We start from the raw sequence: 27,673 nt of genomic DNA, 5'->3' as shown, positions 1-27,673 counted from the left end.
GTTTCTCTGAACCACGCGGGCTAGAGCCGCTGCCGCCAGCGAAACCGCGCTGCTCAAGCTTCCATACGTAGAAAGAATGATTGTGGCGTTCCAGTGGCAAAAAGCGACAACGAACGTCAAAGAAAACGCAAGCAAAAGCATCGCAAACCGGATGAGCGCGCCTGTGTTTCCTGTCGACAGGCTGATGAGTAAGTGGGACCTGTGGCCAGGCTTTCCGCGGTTCGCATTTCATTTGACGCTGATAGTACACGTGTGGATCATGCGTATCCACATATCATGCATACGTTCTGTTCCGCCCTCCCATGGGGTAACAAATTTATTCATTATCATCATCAGAACAAAAGTCATGTGACATGTCATGTGACCTGGGAAGGCGCTGTCAGCAAATACTCCAGCGCACTATGTCCAGCGGCACTTTCGAAGGTGGAGCGGGTGGAGTGCACGAGCTGTCCGAGAGCGTGAGCGGATCACGGCTGCGGGCGCTGGACGTTTGACCGAAACGTTGAAACTTAGACCCGGACATGGCGACTTTTGGGCGCGCGCCACGATGGGTGAGTGGCCTGCACAGCATCTCGGAAGGCGCATTCGGAACCTGCGGCTAGCAGGTTCCTTGTTCCTCAACGGCCGTTGCGCCGTCATTTTCACCCGTTACGAACGCAACGCCGTGCGCTGGTCATAAATACCGCTGGCCGCATCAATGACGCCGCATCAATGACGCTGTTTCTTCTCTCGTGGTGTGAACATTGCAAATGCAACATGGGATGTGGGACTCCAGGAAAGTGATGTTTGGCGTCTGGCGGTGACGTTACAGAACACCTGCCTGGCCGCGTCAATGTTCGCGACGACTTTCCTTTTGTCGGTTCAGACACTTTTACCTGCCTTTACCTCACTTGTCGCTATTAACGGAACGCGGGTACTTTCGTTTTGTTTTGCTTGGAAGGCTAGCACTAGCGCCGGCCGTCATTAGTTGACGGCCGCCGCTCAAACTGACTGGCTCGTTGTAGTTTAAATGCTGCATTGTGTCACGTGCACATGATTTTGCTGAAGCACGCGTGTTGCTTGCTTGGTTGTCGTTCGTTCGGTTCCATCCGTTGACGGTTGCCGAATAGCTGTTTCTTGGCCGCACCGGCGTAGGCCTCGTCGAGACTGCACGCGCTCTGGGTCCTTGCTTGGCTGCAGCTGTCCTTTCATTTGTAATGACTGTAGGAAACTGTTAGGTTGCTGTGTGAAATGGCGCTCAGCTGTGCAGCTGCACAACGTCATGATCGTGACAATTGCACCAAGTACACCGGGTGGACGCTGCAGGGACCCGTCATGTCAAAACGGCGTTGCCAATACGTGTTAGCGCGGCTCGCTGTCGTGGGTTGATGATTAGAAGCGTCCCCTTTACGTCTTGGTTTTCGCGGTTGTCAATTTCTTAGGTGCTCTCGGACAGGCTGTGTCAATTCTTTTCCGCTTAGCCAATGAAACTGCTCACTTCTCCGCCACTGTTGTCGCGCTTTGTTTTCTCCTTTTCAAAATTCCACCTAAAGGTCACTGGAACTTTAGTCTGTCCTAGTCAACAGGTGCAACAAGGCCTCACTGCTCAAGCATGTCACGTGTGCAGCTTCAGGTGGTACCACAGTAGTTTTAAGTGTGTTGGATCACTAATGCATGCAGTTATGCAGTAGTAGAAACATTTATTCGTAATTGAAAATAACGAAAGTCTTGTGCCTCGGGCGGCGCGAGTGGTTTTCTCGTGGATTGCCTCTCTCGGTCTTCGCGAGCGTCGTTGCTCATGAAAACAGGCTGTTCTTGCTTTTTGCGCGGCGCGTGCATTTTAATTTTTTTTTTAAACCAGGGTCGAATAAATATTGTCACGTTTTAGTGACGGCAGTCCAGCGGTCAGGAAGACATCAGAAATACTTGCAAACGAAGCTCTTTATTAGGGCTGACTTGCGCCCGCAAAAGAACTGAATCACTCGGCGTAAGCAACAAGCGTGCTCGTCAATCGTCGATCTACGAATGCCCACTGCTCGCGGCATCGTTCAATTCAAAGCCGGCAAGGAAACTTCGAGATAACAGGTCGAGATCATCTAGAGTAATCTAGAAACAAGTAGATGCAGCTGTTCATGGCTGTGAACAATCGAGATTAGTCCGGTCGCTTCTCGCGTCACGAACAAAAGTGATAACAACCCTTTCCTGCAGCCTTGACAGTGAACGAACAAACACTACAATGATACGTGGCATTACCCCCCTCGCAAAGAAGCATCGTCTCGATGCTTTAAAATGAAAATAAACGCGGAGAATGCGAACTTCGAGTCCTTTAGCGTTCGTTATAAAGTTTAAGGGCAGCGGTAAAAGCTTCAAGTCTGGCTGTGTCGTCGTCGTCGTCGTCGTAGTTGTCGTCGGCGTCGTAGTTGTCGTCGGCGTCGTAGTTGTCGTCGGCGTCGTAGTTGTCGTCGGCGTCGTAGTTGTCGTCGGCGTCGTAGGGGTCGTCGGCGTCGTAGGGGTCGTCGTCGTCGTAGGGGTCGTCGTCGTCGTAGGAGTCGTCGTCGTCGTAGGAGTCGTCGTCGTAAGTGTCGTCGCCGTAGTTGAGGCATAGTCTTGTGTTTTCGTCGATGGACGGTCTTAGTTCTTGCGCTCAGAAGCAACCTCACCTCCAGAGGCTGCTTTATTCAGTTTAACCTTCGGGGGGCCGGGGGAGCGTCCACGCACTGCGTAGCCTCGGCTAGGAGATACATAGCGCGGTGACGATGGCGACGGAGAACGAGATGGGCGGCTCGGCGATGAGTATTCTTCGACGCAAGAACTCTTCGATTGCGGCTGGTCGCAGGCCAGGTCGGGGTCGTGGGGCGTCGTAAGAAAATCCTCGGATGCCCATTCTCCTGTATGGACAGTACCGGAGAATGTCACCGGCTTCTCCACAGTGGAAGCATAGTTGGCGGCGCTGGTCGGGTGTTCTCCACTCGTCGCATTTCCTAGGCCGTGTGCGACGCTCGTAGGACGGGCAGGTTGGGGCGAGAGGGCGGCGCTCCAGCGCAGCTGGCTAATGGCGATAGGGGCTTAGGTGCCGTCGTCGAGGTGCAGGACGGCGCACTGCTGCGGCGTAAGTCATGGCTGGAGGCTCCAAGAGGCTGCGTGGTAGACTGGAGTCAAGTCCTCCGGTGAATGACTCGAAGGGCTGGCGTCGCGACTTGCTGGGGGTGTCCGGTACATGGAAGGCTACCCAGCACCTCCACCAGATGTCACGTTTTAGTGACGGCAGTCCAGCGGTCAGGAAGACCTCAGAAATACTTGCAAACGAAGCTCTTTATTAGGGCTGACTTGCGCCCGTAAAAGAACTGAATCACTCGGCGTAAGCAACAAGCGTGCTCGTCAATCGTCGATCTACGAATGCCCGCTGCTCGCGGCATCGTTCAATTTAAAGCCGGCAAGGAAACTTCGAGATAACAGGTCGAGATCATCTAGAGTAATCTAGAAACAAGTAGATGCAGCTGTTCATGGCTGTCAACAATCGAGATTAGTCCGGTCGCTTCTCGCGTCACGAACAAAAGTGATAACAACCCTTTCCTGCAGCCTTGACAGTGAACGAACAAACACTACAATGATACGTGGCAATATGTTCAGAATCAGAGTTGCATGGAAAAAATATTACTGCTTAAAAAAAAAGATTTTGGTACCTTTTTTGGGCACTGCATTGGTAGTTAAAAATGTGTTTAAAACCTGATTCGGGGAACTCTCCTCATTTAGGGCATAGTGAAGCCCCAACCTGGTAATGTGGTCCTGGGGATAGTGAACAAGGTATATTCTAGTTCACTATGTATTCATTAAATGTATTCCAATTCGCTATAGTCCTGGGTGTGTGGCCGTGAAGTAAGGGCATTGCAAGGAGAGAAAACTGCCCTGGCGACGCGCTATATTGTGGCTGTATTCTTGATCAGCTGACACTTTATTGAATGGGACACTGCTGCTGTGCAGAAGTCCGAGAACCTGGTGGCTGCCAAGAAGCCGGCCGCTAGCCAGAAGTCCACGGTGGGCCAGCTGTTCCAGAGGGCGCCACTGCGGCAGCCGAACAGGGCTCTTCCCGCTCCAAAGGTAGCACTGATCTGCTTGGCTATGGCTTGACAACCAGGATTTTTTTTCTTTTGGAATAATATTGATCAACAACTACCATCTGATGGCTTTCCCGGTTTGCTAAGTTGGTAGAGCTACTGGCCCAGACAGGCAATGGTCCTGGGTTTGATCCCTGAACCTGGACGAATTTTTCTCTTTCATCATGAAAATGAGCTGCACCAAGCAGATATTCTAAATCGAAGGTTTTTGTTGTATTTCAGTGAAACGAATTTCATAATTTGGGCCTAGTCCACTTTTGGAAGTGGGTGTAGTCTGGCTGATGATGATGACACTACTAAAAATGTGGGACCTGCCCAAGGGTCCTGGGGCACAGGTCATTGCAGGTAGTGCACTTAAGTTGTGCCACTCTCAACGCTCCCACTTAATAGGTTTGGTAATGTTTGAGAATGCTGACGTAAATGAAAAAGTAGTCGGGGTAGATTTACTGTAGAAACTTCTTGTGTGGTATGCTATCTGGTCTGGTTAAAAACTTGGTCATTAGTCGAGGGGAGGGGGGGATGCATACAAGAGAGAATAATTTTAAAATGCAATTTTTACGTACATCTGCTCATTCTTGCAAGTCGAGAGGACCTGGCTCTTCGATGAATTGCGGCCGTAATTAGGGATTCAGATTGAAGATGGAATAGGTTTTTTAAAAGTCGTTGGCACCTCTTGAGCAGGTCGGTAACTGTCTGGTTCGCCCATTTGTTCTCGAGTGACACTCCAGCAGAATTGCAAATAAGCGTGGATGATGCAACCCCAAGGTTATTTTATTTTCTGGCACAGATGATTTTGTTGCATTTTTCGGGATATGATTGCTGCTCCAATTGTGCCAAACTGTGCCAAAATGCAAATCCTGCTACATGCGGCTGCAAGCCTGTGTCAGAACTCCATACTTGCTTCAGAGCAAAACTCTTGGGCACTGTGTGTCATCCTTTGTGAGTGTATTCATTCTGCATATCCTGGCCCGAAAGACGCGGGTTCGATCCCGGTCGCGGCGGCTGAATTTCTTTGGAGGAGAAATTCGAGGCCCGTGTACTGTGCGATGTCAGTGCACGTTAAAGAACCCCAGGTGGTCGAAATTTCCGGAGCCCTCCACTACGGCGTCTCTCATAGCCTCAGTCGCTTTGGGACGTTAAACCCCATATCGTGCGGACCGGGTGCATTGTCAGCCCGCGTAATGAAAACAGAAGTGGAGTAGGTGTTAAGCGCACAGGGATTCACTCTGGTCATCCCCTGGTGTGGAGGGCACACTCGAAATGCGCACGGCACAAACATTACCAGCACCAGTCCTGACTTCCATGTCCTTGCTCGGCTGCAGTGGGCAAATGGCACGCTACTGCAAAGTTCTCAATGGGCATCTTGTTTGAAGTCCACTCCATTGCTCTGTCAAGATAAGGAAGATAGTCCTGGATAATTATTTTCACTCACTTCGAACTTTCCCTCTGCCGCGCAGTTCCTGTTCTTCAGCACATGTTGAGCGGCTTGCAACTTCAGTTTTGCATCGTAGCTTCTCCTTGCAAACAGCGTCATGTTGAGTAAAAAAAAAGAGTGCACTACGCAAGCGTAACCACACGAATGCAGCGCTGAAATTGAAACTTTCGGGGAAAAGTACACAATGTTTGCGACATTTGAATCAGTTCAAAAGCATGGATTTTTAATGCGTACAAGGCAATGCAGAGCGGACAGTGCCACGGGACAGAGCACTCGCGCTAGGCAAGCTGCGAACAGACAGCGTATGATCTTGCTCTTGGTTGGCACCATTGGGTGAGTGCTACGGGATGGAGTCTTCACACAAGGCGAACAGACAGTGAGACAAATGGACGATTTGGCTCTGGATCTGTACCCATCGGACTAGTGCTCCCACGCTAATGTGACTGGACTGGATGCGGTGGCAGCATGCACTTTGTGCTGCCGCTGCATTCACTCTGATTGTTGCGAGATTGTGATGTAGCCGTAGGATAACCTTTTAATGTTTCAGCCTAGTGCATTCCACTACCAGAACCCCGTTCATACGTTTTTCACCGGACCGGGAAAAAGAAACGTAACAGCTGGGAAAACGCAACAGTGAGGAAAGCACCGAAAATAATGAAAACAGTGCAGCTTTGACTTGAAACAATTAATTTCCGCAAATTGACAATAGGACTTTAAAAAATCGAGAATGGTGGATTGCAGTTTCTTTCGCTCGCTGGAAAGAACAACGCGTTTCTCAATAGCAAAGGCCGCATTGCTGTCAGCGTCGCTTTGCGGTGCGGCCACACCGCACGCACGCAGCAGTACTGTGCAGTTCACGCGCTCACTGCAGTCCACGCTGAAGCGACGTGGTGCACAGCGTCAAGCACTGAAATGTTCGTAGGCTGCTCGCCGCGCTGCTCCGCGTAAGCCGCCCTGGCTGCCTGTCGACTGCGTTTAGTACGTCCAGCTTTTCCTCAAGGGAAAGCCCCTTCCGCTTACTCAACGCTATCACGCCATCAAAGCACAATAAAGATGTTGTTGCGACTGAGAAGGATGAAAAGGAAATTGCACGGGCCCTGCCGACTGGCTCCAGCCGAGCCACCACCAGCCGAGCCACCACCGCTGTCGCTTGCAGATAGAGGAGAGTTAAAAGATAAAAAGAAAGAGTGAAAGAAAAGACGCGCTGATAAGCGACTGCAGCCTCGCCCCTCCTCCTGACCACCTCCCACGATAAAGATTGCTCGGCGTGCGAGGCAGATAGCCATCTAGTGGCGGCCTCTCCAACTCGCGTGCGGCTTCTTGCAGCCAGTTCCGTAGCCAAGCCTGGCTACGGAACTGGCTCAAAAATCAAAATACGGATCAAAAATCAAAATGCCGGTTGGCGCGCATTGCCCGGTTGCGACGTATCATGCGGGATCGTTTCCTCGGCTACGACGTAACAGCGGGGTTCCCAATACAGTGGATCCTATGGAAGCTATGCCGGGACCCGAAGAAAACGACGTAACAGCCGGGAAAACGCAGCAGTGAGGAACGTAACAGTGGGGTTCTACTGCATTAGTCTCATCTGCTACGGGTACGGTCATGGCTCGCACGTTCGTATCATCCGCAGCGGCCCCAGAAGAGTTTGAAATTTCACGAACTCAAATCATCGTGGAATTCGTATCAGCCGTCAGCATCGCTGAGATTTTCCTGTACTTTCCCACTACCTTCGTGTTGTGCAACACCTTATGGACATCAGGCATCATCGCTGGCAACGCTGTGGCCCCTTTGTTGCACTTTGCCTTTCGTTTGCAGCAGTGTTTCAACTACCGCCATGACAATCTCTCTTGGGGAGGGGAAGCCAGCAGAGATAGGCTTGCACCCCTGGTAGTTGCAGCTTTCCTGCATTATGTGCGGACACGACATCAGGAGAGTGGGCTCTAGGCATAGAGTGGCTATGGCTTGGGAAGATCGGTGCGGCAGAGTTGCCTTGCGGGAACGAATGGCACTTCGTTTACCCAACTCGTTCGCACAAGTGGTCGCTTTCCCCAATGAACAGGTGCCTGCGTTGGAATCTAGAAGTATCAAACTGTTTGCTGTTCCGGTGTGCCATTTGTCAGCTGGGCTTGCACACAAGGGCACGGTTTATCGCTTTCTACCTCCATTTTGCCTCTGACTGCTGGCTTTGCAGTTGTGTCGTTGCACATTTATTTTTTTGAGCTGCACACTCACTGTCCTGCCATCCTCCTCCTGCAGGGAACTGCATAACGTAAGGAGGGGGTATCAATCATATTTGGAATCAGTCTTTTTTTTTGCCAGCGAGGGGTGAAAGTTTGGGGGGGGGGGGGTCGACATATAGGCGGAAAGTATATATTGTACATTAGGATCTTAGTCGTGAAGTTTTTTCAGGACATTCACATAATTTAGGCGTAATTTGCACATCCTTTTTTGGAGCCTTAATTTCAAGAGAAAAATGCGCAAATTGCTTGGATACAGTGCAAAGTGCAAACATCGTGACTGGCAGCATCCTGCGTTTAGTTTTACTTGCCACATTTTCGTTCAGCCAGTCACCGAGACCTCCAGTAGTAAGAATAACATGCGGCGCAGATGCACGGCTGCCATGCCTAATCCTGCTGACTACATCCATGCCCCAAGAGTAGTTCACTATCCGTAAAAGTTGTAACTAGGGCATTGAGTAATAGAGTGCCTGTCTGCCTCATCCATGATTTCCAATGCCTATCTTGTAGTCTTACACCGTGGCATGTTTTGATCGACCCTCGCAGGGGGTGCAAGAATTGATATGCGGCGAAGTGATAATTTTGTGGGTGCTCTGCTTGCGTAGCCTCCGCAGTGTTGCACTGCTAGTGTGAACTGAAGTAAAGGAGGCTGTGTGTGGGCTGTGCTATTGCAGCAGTGCCTGAGAAACATATTGTCAAGCTTCAATTTCATGCATTGAATATCCAAGGAGAGGCAAGTGGGGAAGGCTTGCGAAGATCGACATGGGAATGTGTGAATATGTGGTTAACAAAAAGGTTCAAACCGCTTTAGTCTCTGGTCCTTGTGGGGCCTTACAGAAGTGGCGACTTTCTTTTGGTGGCTGTGCTGCTTGGTGCCGTTGTAGGCTCACTGCACCATTTCTTTTCTGGTCCTGCTGCTTGGCACTGTTGAAATGTGCATTCTTTGCCTCCCCCCGTGTTCAGCCAGTCTAGTGTGCAGTGTTCCAGCAGCAGTGTTCCACCCTGCACTGTGTGTGTGCAGGCGGCTCCTTCCAAGGCTGAGGATGTGGCCGCCCTCTCCCAGAGCCTGCAGAAGGCCAGCCTCAGTGGGGAGACAGCACAGGCACAGTCCTACTCGGCCTCCCTTCTGCCCCCCGGGGTGCCTGACATCGATGCCGGGGACAGCCACGAGCCCCAGCTGTGCTCGGAGTACGCACAGGACATCTTCGACTACATGGCCTCCCTCGAGGTGCGTAATTTCTTCCTGGGGGATGGCAGTACGCTCTGCTGTGCAGTCTTCTCAGCCAGATTGTTTGCACAAGGTCTGCAGTGAGTTAGGTCTGCCTACATAGGCAGAGTTCTTTATAGATGGCCGTGAAGTTGCTTACTTACAGCCAAACCTTGCCACAACAAGACTGGTGGGATTCACAAAAAATTTCATTGTGACGAAATCTGCCCCAAAACACTGTTGGATTTGACTACACGCTTCACAACCATTTATTAGTTGTAGCTGTACTTAATGCAAACTAGTTTCAGGACATTGAAGTTACTTCTGACTTGGCAATTTCATAGCAACAGCCTTAAGTCAGATGCCAAAGCCTACTTTGACTATGGCCAATGCTGTAGTGTCTCCAAATTTTGGCCCACATTTGGCCTACTTCCGAAATTTGACTTTCCTCAATTTGGGCCACAGTTTATCACTTCCAGCATAATTTGACTATGGCCTTAGTCATTCCGTTTGTTTGACCTTTGAGAGGTCTTGACATTTGTATGGAATGCAAACCATTTTTTTTAATAGTTGCGAGATAGACTAAGTCACCATTCAGTCAAGCCCCGCTACAACATTCGAATGCCACGACAGCGAAATTTCCACCAAAGCGAAGTACAGTGCAATCCACTTATAACGATATTGAGAAAACGGGAAAATCCGATCATTATATCTGGACCGCCAAAAAAAATAAAGAAAAAAAGCAAACGAGAGCACGCATGCATTTTCCTGTGCATGCAGACTTACCTACTTGCCAGCGATGATTCAGTCGGATAGAACAAAGCTAGTCACTAAAGAACACTGAACACTTTATTGCTGTACATATAAAGAGAATAAATAGGTTAATCAGTGACGCAGAGTGTCGCGAAGCTCCTGCCAATGGAGCGATTACAGAACTTTGGTCTATGGTGTGCGGTGATGACGGCGACGCGGAAGAACTTGAAGAATTCTTGCACGCCAACGATGCAGTCACCACAAACGAAGAATTGACTGACGAGGCGATCGTTGCAGCAGCCACCGGCGCGATGACAGCAGTGATGAAGATGAACCGGAGCCTGTACAAGTTGTCTCTCATCAGGAGGCCTCAAGAATGATCGAGTCCCTGCGGGACTTCATTTTTGCAAAAAACCTTTCACTCAAACATGTCCAACATTTGGATGCCCTCCAGAACGGTGTCAGCAAGATTGCCGCGAAGCAGTCGAAAACTCACCGATTACGGGTTTGTTTCAGCAAAGAAGTGAGAAGTGCAAGCTATTCAGTGCTTTCAAGTTTTCATGTTTTCTTTGTTTATTTCTCGGGCACTAAGGGATTTTTCAAGCTGAGAGGCAGCCGCAGCAACCTTCTCATATTTTTTACAATACCCCTTTCGGTGCCACCAAAACGATGCCTCGGCGGAGCTCGCATGTCACTTGCCGTCCGTGACCCCTCTTTGCAGTTGTTATGCTTTCTTTCGTGAAACCCGTTTATAACAATTATCGGTTATAACAATGGAATTTTCGTGGGACTTGAACATTGTTATAAGTGGACTCGGCGTATTAACAATTTAGTACAGATTGACTCCGAAACAGAATACGTAATTTACGGTGACGACACTACTTTATTTCTGTCTGGCACCAACGCGAATGATATAGTAGAAAAGGCTAACAGCATTTTGGGTAAACTTAACTCATGGTCTGAAAAAAATTCCCTTCTAATAAACACACGTAAAACAAAGGCGATATTTTTTAGAGCTAAAAATGTCAAATGGGCTGTACATACAGATTTAGTATTGGGTAGTAATATGATAGAAATAACTAATGTTGTAAAAACACTTGGCGTTCACTTCAATGAATTTATGTTATGGGACTACCACATTGAGCAAATGGAGAGTAAGCTAGCTCGCGTTGTCAGCATACTCAGAAGGTTAAAGTGCATGATACCTACTAGGACAAAACTTGTTATTTACCATGCCCTCTTTGACTCTCATGTTAAATATTGCCACTTGGTCTGGGGTTAAATATTGCCACTTGGTCTGGGGTACAACGACGCAAACTAATATTCAGAAGATTTTAACATTACAAAAAAATGCAGTCAGAGCAATTGCGGGTGCTAAATACTTAGCACATACGAGTGCTCTATTTGCAAAATACCGCATTATGGATGCAAGGGTTATTCATCAATACCGTGTAATTCAGCAGTACAAATCTCAGGTACATAGTGACACCACATTTTTTGCTTACCTTGTGAATCTACGGGAAAATACTGCTGTTCACAACACAAGACACTACGAATATTGGTATGTATATAAACAAAGTATCCACGTGCTGTGAACAAACTATCATTTGCGTGTGTGTAACAGTACCGAGACTATTCTGGTGATCTGTTATGAAGATATTGTACATATTTGTTATTTCATGCATTCTCTTATTATTGTTTTATTGCTGTCTGTCATCGCCGTGCCAAGCCGCTATGGGAGATGGGAGCTTTGTCAAGCCACGTGCGCGGCTTTTTTTCCTTTCTCCTCAGCCATTGTACATAACTGAAATAAATGCACTGAACTGAACTAAAGAAGTCTTAAATCCGCGCTTGCTTGAGCGGCAGCTGAAGCTTGATTATTTCAGTATGCATAGTCTCTAGTTTTTGAGCATACATGTGCGGCAGTCCTGTACCATGCATAAAGCCTGTCAGCGACTGGGTGGACTGTAATACCCGTGTTACACGGGCGTTTTCAACGGCAGTTCAGTTAACCCTCAGTTGAGTATTTCAACTGTCGTTGAACTCAACTGGATTCGCTTGCTGTTACACGAGCACTTTGCGTTGAGTTCAGTTAGCACACTAACCACATGGCGTTTCATCTAGAGCGAAGTGAAAATAAAGAAAAACAGCGTATACATTTTTTTTGTGTGTGTATTGGTTTGTTGGGGGTTTAACGTCCCAAAGCGACTCGGGCTATGAAAGACGCCGTAGTGAAGGGCTCCGGAAATTTCGACCACCTGGGGATCTTTAACGTGCACTGACATCGCACAGCACACGGGCCTCTAGAATTTCGCCTTCATCAAAATTCGGCCGCGGCGGCCGGGATCGAACCCGCGTCTTTCGGGTCAGCAGCCGAGCGCCGTAACCACTGAGCCACCGCGGCGGGGTAGTAAATGATCGTCTTGAAGATATTCTTTCCTATAGCGACAAATTTTGTGTTTTTTTTTTTGCTTTTGGGCAAAAATTTGTGGGACGATGTCGGTTCGTGGCCACGGCTATCCGATGTGGTTCGGTTCGCTGGTCGTCGTCGTTTTTTTTTTTGTGTGTGTGTTTTCTCACTTTGACTGCTCGACGCACGCACTATGTCCACCTGTGTTTAATGCATCTCCAGTTTTATTTGGGGTGTTTTCTTAGTTCGCTGCTTTGCACATGCCGCAGTACTCTGAGCCAAGGCAATCCACTACGGGAAATTTTTTTGTCCGTTGGATGCCATCTTGTCAGTTGGATGCCATCTTGTCAGTTGGCCGTTCAACTGGGACCCCTGATCTCAGTCGAACTGATCTCAGTTCAACTGACGGCCAACTGAACTGCCGTTGAAAACGCCCGTGTAACAGGGGTATAAGGCATTTCGTGAAGACATTGGAGCTGGCGTGGTGGTATCACTGCCATTGTTGTCAATGCTGCCGTCATCGTCGCCACTTTTTTCATCATCGCTCGATGCCGCTTTTTGTCGCAATAGCTGCTCCTCGGCAATGGCTTCATCGGTGAATTCCTCGCACGAAGCAGCAGCGTTGTCAGCGTTCAAAAAGTCGTCTAAGAGTGCTCTGCCAGCGTTGTCGGAAGTGGCAACATGATTACAGAGTGCACCCACATCGGCAGTTTCGGGGAGCAAGTCATCTGTCCCTTCTGAGACCGCACAGTCGGGACGCACGAAGCTTGCTTTTCTAAAGCAGTTCTTGATTGTGGACTGCTTCACCTTGTACCACGCACCATACACAAACCGCACCGCTTCGATCAAGCTCACCTTCAGGTGAGGAGGCCCGGAAGCATCCTCCGGCGATATCGAGCGGTCTATTTTTAAGATCAGCCATTCGAGCCTGCGATGTCTGTAGAGGGCCTTGAAATTGGCAATTATGCCTGCGTCCATGGGCTGCAGACCTGCCGTGGTGTTCGGAGGCAGGAAGAGCAACTCAACAGACGTCAGCTTCACGCTGACACTGTGTGCAGAGCAATTGTCGAGGAGTAGGACCACTTTCCTCTTCTTTTGTTCTATTGCGCCGTCAAACTCCAGCAGCCATTCCTGAAACAGGTCGCGAGTCATCCACGCTTTCTTGTTATTCCGATAGCGGACTGGAATGTGTTGGTTCCTGAAGCAATGGGGCCTCTTGGATTTCCCAATCACAAACGGCTTGAGACGCTCCCTACCATCCATGCTGGCGCACAAAAACAGTCACTCGGACCTTGCTGTGTTTTCCACCGATGCACGGGTCCCCTTTGAGAGCGTGCGTCCTTGAAGGCAGAATTTCATAGAACAACGCTGTCTCGTTCCCATTGAAAATGTTCTTTTCTTCATAGCGCTCCAACAGCTCGGGCAGTTTTGTCACCAGCCACTCATCTTTCGCCAACACGTCCAGCGAGGCAGCCTCCCCGACCACGCTTTTATAAACAATGCCGTGGCGATCTTTGAACCTCTGGATCATTCCTCCGCAGGGCTCGAAGTTTTCACGTCCCAGAAGCAAAGCGAATTTCTTCGCCTTTGCAGAAAGAATCGGTCCTGTGATCCGAACATCCGGTTGCGAGCGTTCAGGAACCACTGGTAGAGACTCTCTTCGACATCTCTGTACAAAGGGTCTCTAACCCTCTTTCGCTGGTCGTCGTGGCCGCTGGAGCCGGCCTTCTCGAGGACATCTACAGCCTTGATTATTGTCGAAATAGTCGACTGCGAAAGCCCATACTTTTTAGTGAGGCTTCATACTTTGAAGCCCTGCCGGAAATCCTTGTGAATCTGGTGCTTCACCTCGATAGAGATCGCCGTCCGCTTAGTCGGCGCCATCTTCCACGTACAATCGTGCGATCGTGGCGATAGCGGTACGGCCGCACCCTTCGCACGGCACGGCGGTGGCCAACGGACTGGCGGCCAAGCAAGCGCTCCCCTTCTCCCCACCTTCTCTCTCCAGAGATTACAATGATGATGGCGCTTACTTCCAAAGGCCGCATGCATCGCCTCCTTGCGGATTTCTCCACAACGGTCTACTTGCGGCACTTTTCCCGTCATTCTCTTCAAATAACTTTATTTTTTTGCACACATTCATACGAAATTTCCTAGTAAATATTTTCAAGGCGGTCAAAATTCTATCGTTGCATCCGATATATCGCCGATAATCGTATCGTTATATGTGGTTTATTTTTACATAGGGGCAATGGGAAAATTGATAATCTAAATGATTTGATCGTTATAATCGATATATTGTTATATCTGGTATCATTATAAGTGGACTACACTGTATTTCAGATTCCCCGTCAGCCAATCATACAAAGCAATGCAATAATTTACCCCCACAACAACAATTTTCGGAATGACATTCCACTTCAAAGAAATTTTTCAGAGTAAGTGGCCGATTTGTACGAGCCCCACAGGCCCGTATGTCTCGTTCAGTTTTAACAAAAACCACTGCCAAAGACAGCTTACACTTTCCAGCAACTCCTGTTCAGGGGGACACCAAAGTTAGGAAAGCATTAGTCATGGTAGCTGCAAATTCTGCTGGCACAGATGAGCTGCCGCTAATTGTAAGTGGCAAATAAAAAAAAAACCCAAGGTGTTTCAAGGGTTTGAAGAACATTCCCATGTGGTATTGCAGCAATTTCCCTCAAGAGAAAAGTGTACAACAGGTGTATCTTACCGGTACTCACCAATGGAGCAGAAACATGGAGGCTAACAAGGAGGGTTCGGCTTGAGCTAAGGACAATGCAGCGAGCCATGGAAAAAATAATTATTGGTTCAACATTAAGAGATTGGAAGCGGGCGGAGTGGGTGAGGGAACAAGCGCGGGTTAACGACATCCTAGTCGAAATCAGGAGGAAGAAGTGGGCTTGGGCAGGGCATGTGATGCGAAGGCAAGATAACTGGTGGTCCTTAAGGGTAACGGAGTGGATTCCAAGAGAAGGCAAGCGTAGCAGGGGGCAGCAGAAAGTTGGATGGGTGGATGAGATAAAGAAGTTTGTGGGGATACGGTGGCCGCAGCTGGCAAAGGACTGGGTTAATTGAGACATGGGAGAGGCTTTTGCCCTGCCATGGGCATAGTCAGGCTGACGATGATGATGATTGCAACAATTCCAAGGCGTGAATTATGCACTCACTGAAGATTTATGCACTCACTGGACCGGAGTTTTGAGCAGCAGGGCAGCAGGTTATTTTGTTGATAACTGCATCGCTCATGGCACAATCAACCTGAAAGCCGTTCTGCTCGAATACATGCTCCCGTACAGAACTAGTGTGCAGCCAATGGACCAGGGGGTCATTAAAAACCTGAAGGTCTTCTATCGGCCCTGAGGCGCTCGGCCCCTTTTTTTGAGAATGAGGAAAACTTGTGCTACAAACCTTTTATGGCAGTCAACATGCGGCCACCGCATTGAAGGCACTCGGAGCTGAAACGATCACCAATTGTTTTAGGCATCCTGGGTTCTCCGCCGATGAAGGCACTCTCAGTGTCATGGACTGCAACACTTTTGAAGACTTGACTGCAGACTAGTGAAGACTGCCTCAAAATGTGTGCGGATCTGACTGAGCTGTGTGCGAGGCTCTGCAGCCTGAAAGCGGGTCAGTCTCGAATGACTTGCTCGGGCGGCCTGCCACGATCATCGGTTGCACAAATTGCAAATGCCATGGCCTTGGTGTCGAGCGTGTGCAGAGAAAGCACGACTTTGACGCAAATGCAGGCTAATATCATTGCCAGCAAGAGGAATTTCCCTCCAGGTAATATCCTTGTGCCATGGTGCTCTTTGGCCACAGGAATTCGCGCACATTAATACATGTTCTCTGAAGACTTCATAAATGTGACTGTCTGTAAAAATACAAAGACCCCCTTGATATTCGGTGGGAGTATGTATATCTGATGTGCGCCCCAGTTGCCAGTCAGTCCAATGGGTGAATGATGTCCCCCCCCCCCCCCTGTTGTCCCAGGTTCGTTGGCCTGTGCAGCCCAAGTTCCTGCGCCTGCAGCCCTCGGTGACGCCCGAGATGCGGGCCATCCTCGTCAACTGGCTCATGCAGGTGCACTCGCGCTTCCAGCTGCTCCCTGAGACCCTCTTCCTGACGGTGTCCCTCGTCGACCGCTTCCTGCAGGTGAACACACACTGTGGACTTCCAGGATGGCATCACTAACGGCCACGTCATTGCAGAAATGCAGTGACTCCATCATTGTACCGAATGCGCCAAACTGTGTCAGACTATATAAGCTGCGCCATCCTGATAAAAATTAAAATTGCATCAAACTGCTCCAAACTGTCTGCTTTCGAACTGGAGGGCACCTTGTCTGAACGAACAAACGTAGCGTTTAAAACAGGACACAGAAAGATGAGGACAGGACGGGGCTACACCTTGTACCGGCTATAACGGCAGACCTAACCTTAGCTGTCGCCGCCACTAAAGGTTGTCATTGAAGCCGGCTTATATTCATTATTGCATTAATTTTCTGTGCCCCATAGTTTGCCATCAATGAACAAAAGCAGTCTCAATGCGGATTTCCGTGGTGTACTTTGTATGCCGTATGCATGTGCGAGCAGTCCTTGGACCAGCGAAATTTTAGCAGTTGTTTCGAGCCGCTACCCTTTTTCTCTCCCGCTTGCAGAATGCGAGCACCACACACGCCATGTGGAGGCCGACCAACATCCTCAGCCTTGTGTGTCATTAGAAACTACCTTTCATTGGCGTGATTGCAACTGGCGAGCCCATTAGGCCGAGCCTGAGTGAAGTGATCGAAGGTTGTGGTTAATTGTGATGCAGATATGATGTGGCGATGCGTACAATTCGCGTGCACAGTTATGACTACCTCTGTGTGTACGGCACGCCACATCTACCAGAGTATAACATATAAACGCAGCGCGTAAGAGCCACACCCTGTTTTCCCGAAGGAAGTGTGTTAGGGGCGCACCCAAACTTTCCAACCTGTGCGGGAATAAGAGTGGCCTCCGCGATTGGCTCAAGCAGCGAGCAACAGTGCACTTGATCACGGAGGCCACATACGCGCACAGGAGCTTCCAGGTGCCACCCACAGATGGCGCCCAAGGCCATGGCTCATCATCTTTTTCCTGCGCTCTGAGGTTCTGCTATCCACATCGGCATCAGTACCACCAGCTCCAGTTTTTTGTGGCCGTCAAAAGGCACAGGAGTTGTGGTAGCGTGTTAGTTCATCGTAGTTGAGGCCTTCGTGTGCTGCTGCCAAGCGTAGCAGTTTTAGCACAGTGGGCAAGCATCGCAATAGCTACACAGCTGGGAGTTTGCTCTCAAACACAGCAAGCGTGCAGCAGGCCAGCAAAAGAATGCATTAAGAAACACAAACTGAAAAGAGCGCGCTTTCCGAGGCAAGCCGTGCAAGTTACCCCGAACTGGAAGAAGAGCTGCTCTGCTATGAGCTGGAAGTGCGCATTGACAGTGGACATGCTGCGTGACTTTTTGTGGGATGAGCGTGCTCCCGAGCACAGCACCAGCTTGCAGTTGAGTGATGATTGAACGTAGAATAAACGCCACTCATTCCCAGATTGGTGTGTTTTTACTTTAAACGTATTTTTTTTTCTCCACATCGCGTGTATGGGCGGCACCCAAAAAAGTGCGGCCCTTACACGCGTTTATAGAGTAGTAGCCTTTGTTGACTGGTGTTCCTGTATATGCTGCAGATATATGGTTACAGTAGGCTCATTAATTAAAATTTCAAGGGACCAGGGACATTTGACAGAATTACTAGAAGTGCACTGTAATATGATACAAGACTAAATGCGATTTGCTTTATGGACATCTGCCGCCGCGGTGGCTCAGTGGTAATGGTGCTCGGCTGCTGACCCGTAAGACGCGGGTTCGATTCCGACCGCGGCGGTTTAATTTCTTTGGAGGAGAAATTCTAGAGGCCCGTGTGCTGTGCGATGTCAGTGCACGTTAAAGAACGAAATTTCCGGAGCCCTCCACTACGGCGTCTCTCATAGCCTTAGTCGCTTTGGGACGTTAAACCCCATAAACCAACCTAAACCAACCTTTATGGACATCTATGCGTACAAATAATGACCTAAGACTCTTTCATTGTGTAAACATAGGTGAATCCTTTGGCACAGCATAAAATATGGGTGAAAGGCACTGATGTCCTTATGGCCGATGACTGCTTGTATGGTTGTAAAAAAAAGTTATCAGTAATGCATTGGGTTCATCATCGGAACTTCTGAGATTCGAATGGCTACAAAAAACCTTTCATAGAAGTTTTTGCAGCAGAGCAAATTTAACTGTTGTCAAGATAAGCAATGGTAGTCTGCTTTTTAGTGGAAACTGCACTGCAGCGACGATATTTTGCAATTCCCTCGTCTAGTTACTGCTTGCTCACTTCATGAATGTCACCATAGAATTAAAACCCCTCGGGTGTCTGTGTGCAAGCCTTTATGGTGTAGCATATCTTACATCACACTCCTCTAGCGTTGTTTTGTCAAACGAAGAGACTTGGAAACTGAGAGCTACATTTTCCAGAATTAAACATAAAACACAGTTTTAGAAGCGCCGAAGTGCTCCAGTATCGAATTTAGTGCTCCAGACTGCTCCTAAAATGACATTCCTCTGCCTCAAAGTGCTTCATATTGGCAATTTTATTGCTCCGAACATTGCTTCAAATTGCATTTTACCAGAACTGGAACAAAACCAGCACATTTATCGAGAGAAATGTGATTACAGCATAATTAACTCCGCTAATCTTGAGAAGCTTTTGATAAGATTTTTATATAAGCGTTCGCTTGGCGAACTTGGCAGAGTGCCGCGGTTGTGGTGGCTACATGCGTGAGGGAATACGGAGGTGTGCTCTTTTTTGGTGGTCTGGGTATTAAGGATAACCTGTTAACAATCGGATTGGTTTTGTATCGTTATGAGTGGATTGCACTGTATGTAATTTAATCTTGTGTAAAACAAGTCCCTGTGCACTTGAATTGTATTGCGGGGAACTTGTTAGAATGCATGCCATTGCCTTGCCTTGACATGAAGCTATACAGTAAGGTAAAACTATTTATCCTGCCTATCATAGAAGTTGAGTTACAGGGTCTCGAAGCTGCCACTTCATAAACGGGGAGGATTTTCCTGTTTCTTAAGTGACAACTTCAAAATCCTATAACTCAACTTCTCTGACAGGCAGGGTGATACTTTTACCCTTATTGCAAAGCTTGATGTCAAGAGAAACCAGTGGCATGCATTCTAGAATGTTCTCCGCAGCGAAATTTCTTTAAAGCTCATGGCTAAAAGCTGCAGGACATGTTGCCTAAATGAAGTGGGACTTGTTTTCATCACGAGTCGGACTGTGCCGGCTGCAGGGCAAAGGCATCTCCCGTACCTCTCCAACTGTGACCGTCTCCTGTGCAGCTGTGGCGACCGTACTTGTCTCACATGGTGCAGCTGTTGTGTCTGTATGCAGGAGCAGTGTGTGAGCCGGTCCAGGCTGCAGCTGGTGGGGGTGGCGGCCCTGTTCACGGCCAGCAAGTACGAGGAGATGATGCCCCCCACGCTGGGGGACGTGGTGTACGTGACGGACGGGGCGTACCAGGGGCGGGAGGTGCTGCGCATGGAGCAGCAGATCCTGCGCGTGCTCGACTGGTCCCTGGGGCGGCCCTTGCCCCTGCACTTCCTCAGGCGCAACTCCAAGGCCGCCCAGGTACAGGGGAAGCAGCAGTCTGCTGCAGGGGGACACCACCGCATGCCTCGTAGCACGGTTGAGGTGTCCGCTGACACAGGGAGCCAGTTGTGCACCTGTCCTTTTCTATACACACACACACACCACTGAAAACCCAGGGAGTGCGGCTATAAGTGCTTTCACACTGAAAATAGCCTTGCGTGGCACATTGACTAAGTTGGCACTGAGTGCAGCATTTGCGAAAAGTGTGGGGTCCATGGGCTGTTTGCTTCGGGACCATGCTATGCAGCTGGTTATGCATCCGCGGAGTTCGACCTGAGAGGACTCCCATGGGTGCTCCAGGAGCTCCACGGTGCAGTGCATGCCAGACCCAGCCCCAGTGGGCTCTGAACATGACGAGCGAAGTGACGAGGGGTTGCTAGCACAGAATTGGATTGTGGCTTCGCCTGTGGTCCCACTGGCTGCTGTTCCCATGTTGAGGTGTCCATGGGCCAGATGATTTTAGAATTTATTAACGAAATCTTCAGAGACAAGCTGCAAAAACATGCACAGACATTCCAATCACGTGTTTGCGCTTCCTGTGTCCACCTTCCCTGTTGTTGTCTGTCAGCACTTCCCACAATTTCGGGGGATTAGATTGCACTGCAGACCACTCTTGCCTGTTGGGGCTTTGCCATGCAGTATACGTCCATGGCAAACGGGTGCACGCAGCAGAATAACTTTGTTCCACGGGCGTGTTTTCATTGCGTGTCACATTCAGACTGCTGCGTGGTATCCAGGTGCGTTGAAGATTTGTCTGGCGGTCGCCGGATGCGATAGCCTCGTGAAACTGGATCATAAATGAATGCCACTATAGATGGGCAGCTGCGTTGGTTAGCACTCTTCGAGCCAAGTCAAGAAACAGGCACGACAACAAAGGTTGTACGTCGAGAGTTCCGCTCGATTCTGGAATCAGAGCTCGGAGAGGGGTTAGTGACGGCAGCCCTTCTGTGAGACTGGACAGCCACACATGGGTCAAGCACATTCACAGGAACAAGATTGGTGACCCAGACATTCAATTGTTGTGGCGAGTCTGCAGAGTTCCTTGTATGACTGTGGACAGCGTATCTGCGAAGATCCCTTGATTGCCGAGCTTCGTTACATGTGTGCCCTTGACCCGGTGCTTCAGATTTTAATCATGGGGATTACCTGCTAACTTTTTGGGTGGGATGCTTCTTGAAAAAGTGCAGGACGGCCACCAAAGCTTGCTTAAATGGGGAATGACAGGATGCAGAAATGAACTACAACCAGCTGCAGCCCAGTTTGCTGCCTTATTATCGGCGGTTATTGTGGCAAGCTGCAGCCATCTTCGTATAAAGAAACGACTGCTCAAATTGGGTAACAAGGCTTTCAAAATCCAGCGATGCGTATATGTGTTGTGTGAGAAGACTCCCACAGGAGAGGATTTTGCCTTTTCTCAAGAGGCTCACCTGGTGTGTCCATGTACTGCAGGCGTGGTAGCAAATAACCAGGTCTGTAATCTCCTGAGTGTGAATGTTCAATCGCGTGTGGCTGTCCGGTTTCGCTGAAGCGCTGTGTTCACTGTCCGCTGTTTTGAGCTTAGATTCTGGATTAGAGGGGGACCCGACCCGCAACCAGTCTTTGTCGGTGCTCCAGTTTGTTGATCGGCGCTAACCAGCGCAGCTGCCCATCCAGAGTGGCATTCATTTACAACGTAGTTTTGTGTGGTTATGCCTTGGAACTGAACTTCAAAGCTCTGGTGCACGGGGGCTCCAAGCACCGATGCGACACGCAAAGGAAGCACGCCTGTGGAGTTCACCTACGTTCATCTGCTGCGTGCACCCCAAGAGTGGTGTGTCTCACCGCAGCGCCAGAATTTGCGCGGCTTCAAAAAGAGGGTCAAACATGTACCATATACAGTGGAACCTCGGTTATACTTCCCCCGGTCATGCGACGAATTTGTGCGGGTCAGTTTAGATTTTTCGAACCCCCTCTCACTTTGGGCATCGCGATCGTGAAGAATCGAGTAAATACGGTAGGCACACTTTAGCCAGTGGATAACCGGTGCACCTTAATCTTTCCACCTATCAAGAAAACCGCGCGAGCCGCTGCTCACGGCCATTTTATCTTGTTTGTTGAAGACTAGCCCTCTGCCGGCAAAAATGTGCTGCATTTATGTTCCGAAAAAAAAAAAAAAAGATGACGATGAAGTTCAGACATTAAAAAATATCACGCTTGATTTTCGGTTATACGACACCCGGATTATACGACGGTTTTGCGCGGTCCCCTGAACGTCGTATAATCGAGGTTCCACTGTATATTGCTGCCTATACTTGACCTCCCAACTTGCACCCTTCGCTGGCCAAAAGAAATGTTCACTCCGAACATAATTTCGCACAAGCTATCCCCCTCCCTCCTGCCCTGCCCCACATCGTGTGCTGTGTATTGCTCCTTACATCAGGAGACTGCGATTATAAGTCGTCCCCCTCTGGGCAAAAAAGGACTCCCAATATAGGACGATGCTGCCTCACTCAGCGGCCCTAGCTTGCCAGTGGGTTTTTCGGAGGATCGAATCCCGGGAAGTGCGCGTTTATTTCGAGTGCGGGGCCAAACTTACGACTGCCCGTTCAGTATGACTGATAACCAATTGGGGCTGCTATGGTTGCTCTTTTTGAGATGAGTGCCATAGCCCTAATACATTTTTTGACAGGAGCTCCACCCTCGTTCGTAATAGGGACGAGTTTGTTATAAGTGGGCTAGACTGTATATGATAGAATTTGTGGAAATTTAAGTAGCCAGGGAATAGTAGTGTTCTCCGGGAGCACATTGGTTTTTATTTGTCCTCATGAGTGCTTTTTATGTGATGTACCTTGATTTTCTTTGTGGTTTAACTTACTTTCATTTATTGATGTAAGTAATTCAGTTGGTTGATTTATCCTGTGCTGCCAAATGCAGTCAGTAAGGGGGCAGTCGCCCTGTCAAGCTGCTCTCCAAAGCAGCTTCTTCGCGGTTGCTCCTTTCCTTGTAAAAGAGGAAAAATAAACTCATTATTATTAGTATTGACCAGAAGGTTAATAATAATAATAATATTAACCCGAAGCGCCTTGCTGCGGTGGCTCACTGGTTATGGCACTCGGCTGCTGACCTGAAAGAAGCTGGTTCAATTCTGGCTGTGGCAGCTTAATTTCAATAGAGGTGAAGTTCCAGAGGCACCTTTACTGTGCGATATGTCAGTGCACATTATAGAACTCGAAGTGGTCAAAATTTCGAAAGCCCTTCGCTAGGGCGTCCCTCATAGCCTGAGTCGCTTCGGGACGTTAAACCCTAATAAAACATTATATTAACCAGAATAAAAATGGTAACTTGTGGGATGGCTTTAATGCCTGCAATTTTGAGTGCATGCACGGGGAAGTTATCAACAAGGTTTCTTCATAAATCCCTATTGCTTGCAAGCAGGATGTGACTCAGAGCGAAATTGGCAAATTTTCAGCCGATTTTCTTTTCAGTTAAGTGGTTTCCTAGCTAGGGATTTCTAAGACTGCCTATTGGATAATTTTTTTTTTCACCACGAAGTCTAAGATATCGTTGGTAGCTATAGCTGGGCGTCAGTTTGTGAAGAAAGATTGTTCCAAAATAACAATTCAGAAAGGCTGTGCAGTGCAGAGCACCGTATAAATGTGGGGACAGCATCAGAAAATGTGTTGTTGTTCTGGTGATCGTTGTACCAGTGTGCAGTGGGTAGTATGTCCACTGGCCACACCTCATTTGGAGTGCCTTGGTGTTGAGGCAGTCTTGATGTGAAAGTGTAATATGTTCCATTAGGACAGAAGCCGGCATCCATTGCAGTCCATGGCAGGAAACGCAGATGATGCAGTACGCCAGTGTACCATGTCACACCACGTGCAAGCGAATGTGTATACTCGTGAATGGGGAAATTTAACGTGCCAAGACCCGTGAATGTCGCGACTCATTGTCAATCATTCTGTAGTGTAGCATGACCCAGCACTGTAATGCTTTCGTGTTCCCACGCTTGAACACTTTTAAGTGCCTCTGCCAAATTTTTCATTTCTACTTAAAGGAGCAGTGATCATTTTCCATGAAGCTGCTCATGTGCACCTGAAAAGTACATTTCCTTCAGCTGTTGGAAGGGAAGAAAGATGTGGTGCGAGGCAGACAGCGTGATCGGGGAACCTTGTATCTGAGTCGCATCTTCAGTTACTGTACCTATTGGCAAGAGAAGGCACATCTCTGATCAGCACAAGTGTACTGCAGCAGTAGACTTCCATGTCATGTGATCATGGTCACTTGACATTGTCAGGGTCTTGGTCTGGTGAGCTGTGTAGGCAGGATGGGGGCAGTCTCAAATACGAACTGCAGTGTTGCTGATTTTGCAGCTGTCTTCTGGGTAGTCTCCTTTTCAGCGTAGCGTGACCAGTGTTCAATGTGTGACCTTGGCAGCTTTGTCGCTGTTGTCGGCTGATGTTGCAGCATGGTGTTGGAAAAACTAGTCGGTGGCTTTTCTGGGGTCTGAATGCTCTCGTGTGCAAATTCTTGTTGATAGTATATGAGTATAGAAAATTATGATGACGCTGCACAACGTATTTCACATCCCTGTGAGGTTAGAGCGATCAATGGATGTTCTGGTGTATTCCACACTGGTGCTTTGGTCGGCATTGCCCGTGAAGCTTCTTCCCGGGCTGGCGTCACTAGGAATGGTGAAGGGTTCCAGTGGCCCTATGGTTCTCCTTGTTGTGCTGTGCAGGCGGATGTGCTGGAGCACAGTGTGGCCAAGTATGTCCTGGAGCTGAGCCTCCTGGACTACTCCATGTCGTGGGTGCGGCCCTCGGAGCAGGCGGCCGCTGCCCTCTGGCTCGCCCTCAACCTGATGGGCAAGGACAAGAGGTCTCTTTCTCTCTCTCTGGGGACCATGGGCGGTTCATTTTTTTTTTATGCCACAGTGCAATCAACATGGAACGAGAAAGATCAGACCACCTGCTGTGATGTCAAATTGTGGTTAATATGTCAAGCGAGGCATGGAAAAACTGATATAATCACTGCTTCCTTGCTTTGACTTCAAGGCAGCCGTCTTCTTCAGAAGAGTCAGAATGGCAGCAAGTGTAGAAGCGCATTTATATTGCAGTTTTTGATACCTCACCTGACCTCTGACCTCTTTGATGTCGGTAATCGTTGAGCTGTTGAAGCCAAAACAGCACGAAAAAAATTGATTTTAAATTATTTAGTGGTCTTGGGAGAGTAGCATGTGGTAATCCATGTATGATAATGGTGTACGCCTCATTACAGAGAAGAAAACATGCACCCAAAAGTTGGGTGTCTATGTGTGTACGTCGTTTAGTTTTATGTACAAGTACTCATACACTTATGGAATATGTTATGTAACTTTTTGTCGAGAGCCTTCACTACGGCGTCCCTCGTAGCCCGAGTTGCTTCGGGGCGTTAAACCCCAACAAACCAAACCAATTTTCAGCAAATTTTGCTGCAGGGAGCTTGCTAGATTGCCTGCCATTGGTTTTTTGTTGACATCAAGCTGTGCAGTAGAAGGGTAAAGCTATTCTGTCTGTCATAGCAGTTGAGTTGTGGGATTTCCAAGTTTTCACTTCAGAAACTGCTGTAGCTGTTCTTGACCTTTGTGAAGTGGCTACTGCAGAACCCTTTCCACTCAGCTTCCGGGATGGAGAAGGATAGTAATTTGACTGCATACTAGCCTGATGTCGAGAGAAGTGCTGCTGCAGCAGTGAGTCTCTCTCTCTCCCTCCACAACAGGTGGGGCCCCCTGATGGCCCACTACGGGCGTTACTCGGAGGGGGACCTGCAGCCCACCGTGCAGCGCATGGCTGCCCTGCTGCTGGACGCACCCAGGAGTGCCCACAAGGCAAGGCCTCCTCCCCCCCCCCCCCCCCCTCAGGGAGATTAGATTAGATTGTGCACAGTTGTGGCCAACTGAAGCAGCTGCTGAAGTAAGCTGCATGGGGAAACTTGACGAGATCTCACTGTGCATGTGACTCTCTCTCCGAAGCTTGGTCAGATCAGGGCACACCTTGTCACTGCATCAGCACGTGCAATTCAGTGCCACACCGCCACCATCTAAGCATCTCTCGCAGCATGGCATTGCTGGGCATGCGTAGCTCAAAGCAAGACTCGTGGGGGGGGGGGGGGGGTGAGAGGTGAAAAAAATTGCAGAATATTTCTGAAAATGTATTTTCAAAATTTGTGGACTATTCACCACTCTGCAAAGTTTCACGCTTCTAGGCTCAGTATTTCACATGCAAGACCAATTGATGCTGTCCACATTGCCCAAGTTTGAGCCAAAGTCAGCACCAAAACTGCACTTTTTCCGTGGTGCGCATGCAGCTGCCATTCCACGCATGCTCTCACAGCCACCTTTGTCGGGTCTGAAAGAGTGGCTTTCCCACCATTCAGCTGCTAAATGTGTAGCCACAACCAACTGTGCGTTTATCTCTAATGCGAGTTACTATTTGAGTTCATGGCAGACAGGATGATCTCCTGTACGATAAGCTGTGGATAGTTCCACAGTGCCGTCCTCTGCAGCTTCAGCTCAGTGACGTTCAACAAGCAGTACGCTGCTAGTCTGCCATCAAGCCTGGAAGCGTGCTTCTGTGCACCCCAGGTGTGGAGGTTCTGTCAAACACCTCAGAGCACTCAACACATTTGGTGACTTTGTTTACTGCGAAAGATTCTGCGCGGCATATGTTTTTGTTTTTACGCAATGAGTGCAGCTACCATTTAACCTATGGCCAGAACAGGGATTGCATCCTGTGTGCTGTGCTACGGTAGTGCATTTGAAAGAAACCGAGGTGGTTTGCAGTTAATCCCAAATTCTGCACTTTGTGGTCCCATAGTTGTTGTTGTCATTGTGAATTGGTGTGTCATCTTTATAACCTTGGTCCCCCTCCCCCCCCCCCCCCCTCCCTGCAGGCCCCCTATGAGAAGTTCAAGAGCAGCCGGCTGGAGAGTGTCAGCACCCTGGTGGCCTCCCACACCGCCAAGTTGCGCAAGATGGCTGGACGGACATAGACAAGACACTCCCCCCAAGAAGTGTCGCACAGTGGTGGACAGTGTTTTCCACAAGTGTGTGTGAAAACAGACCATGACACTGCAGTGGGCAGACATCTTCGCTCTTCCTAGTGCACGCCACTAGAATGACCCTCTGCTCTGTGACAACAGCAGACTGCTTGAAATGACAACATGCCAGCTCACCCCACTTTTTTTTTCTTGCTTTTAGAATCTTTGCTTTTAGAGGAATGATGCACAGAGGACAGAAACGGCAGTGCCTGAAGGGGTGAGAATCCGACTCTTCAAATCGCGTGTGAGCAACACTTTTTTTATGCCTCCTTTGGCAGCTGACAACACTCCATGCATGGATGGCAGAGCTGGCAATAAAGTTTTATCCTTCAGTCTTGCCCTATCGGGTCTTGCATCAGCTGAAGGTTGCAGTGCAAATCAATTAGGTGTGATTGCAGCTGGCAGTGAAGTAGACTTGTGGGTAAGCAATGCACCACTGCCCCAGCACACGTGGCTGTTTCAAACTCGGCCACCAGTGGGGCTTGTGGGACCCAGGCTGCTCTCCCCGAGCAACCTCCAGAGAACAACCAACAAATGTCCCCTGCCACGGTGGGCAGGTTTTTCACTCGCACTGCCGTGCACACCAAATTTATTTTAATTTTGGTTTTTATTTCATTCCCGTTGTATTTTTTTTTTTTGGCTGCCACTTCCTCCCAAGGTCGTTTCGCATACCGTCATGACCTTGCAGAACGGGAGCAGTAGAGCTCTCGCTCTGAAATTGGTTACCCAGTGCCTGT

The 27,673-nt window shown here is 48.9% G+C and overlaps 1 protein-coding gene across 1 annotated transcript; it reads left to right on the top strand.

Annotated features, from left to right (window-relative positions):
- The first annotated feature begins 278 nt into the window (after nucleotides 1–278).
- LOC149356449 (G2/mitotic-specific cyclin-B-like) lies at nucleotides 279–27,463 on the top strand. Its single transcript, XM_089577779.1, has 8 exons — nucleotides 279–551; nucleotides 3,961–4,077; nucleotides 8,788–8,994; nucleotides 16,148–16,309; nucleotides 19,620–19,856; nucleotides 24,598–24,737; nucleotides 25,617–25,725; nucleotides 26,790–27,463. Exons 1-8 carry the CDS (start codon nucleotides 522–524, stop codon nucleotides 26,886–26,888), a joined length of 1,101 nt encoding a protein of 366 aa, XP_089433905.1. The 5' UTR covers nucleotides 279–521; the 3' UTR covers nucleotides 26,889–27,463.
- Nucleotides 27,464–27,673: the final 210 nt, after the last annotated feature.

Source organism: Amblyomma mixtum, chromosome 3 (genome assembly GCF_055824585.1).
Source record: "Amblyomma mixtum isolate Tamu chromosome 3, ASM5582458v1, whole genome shotgun sequence".
NCBI classification, from domain to species: domain Eukaryota; kingdom Metazoa; phylum Arthropoda; class Arachnida; order Ixodida; family Ixodidae; genus Amblyomma; species Amblyomma mixtum.
The sequence above is the reverse complement of the archived record's forward strand: the minus strand, read 5'-3'. Positions and strand labels throughout refer to the sequence as shown.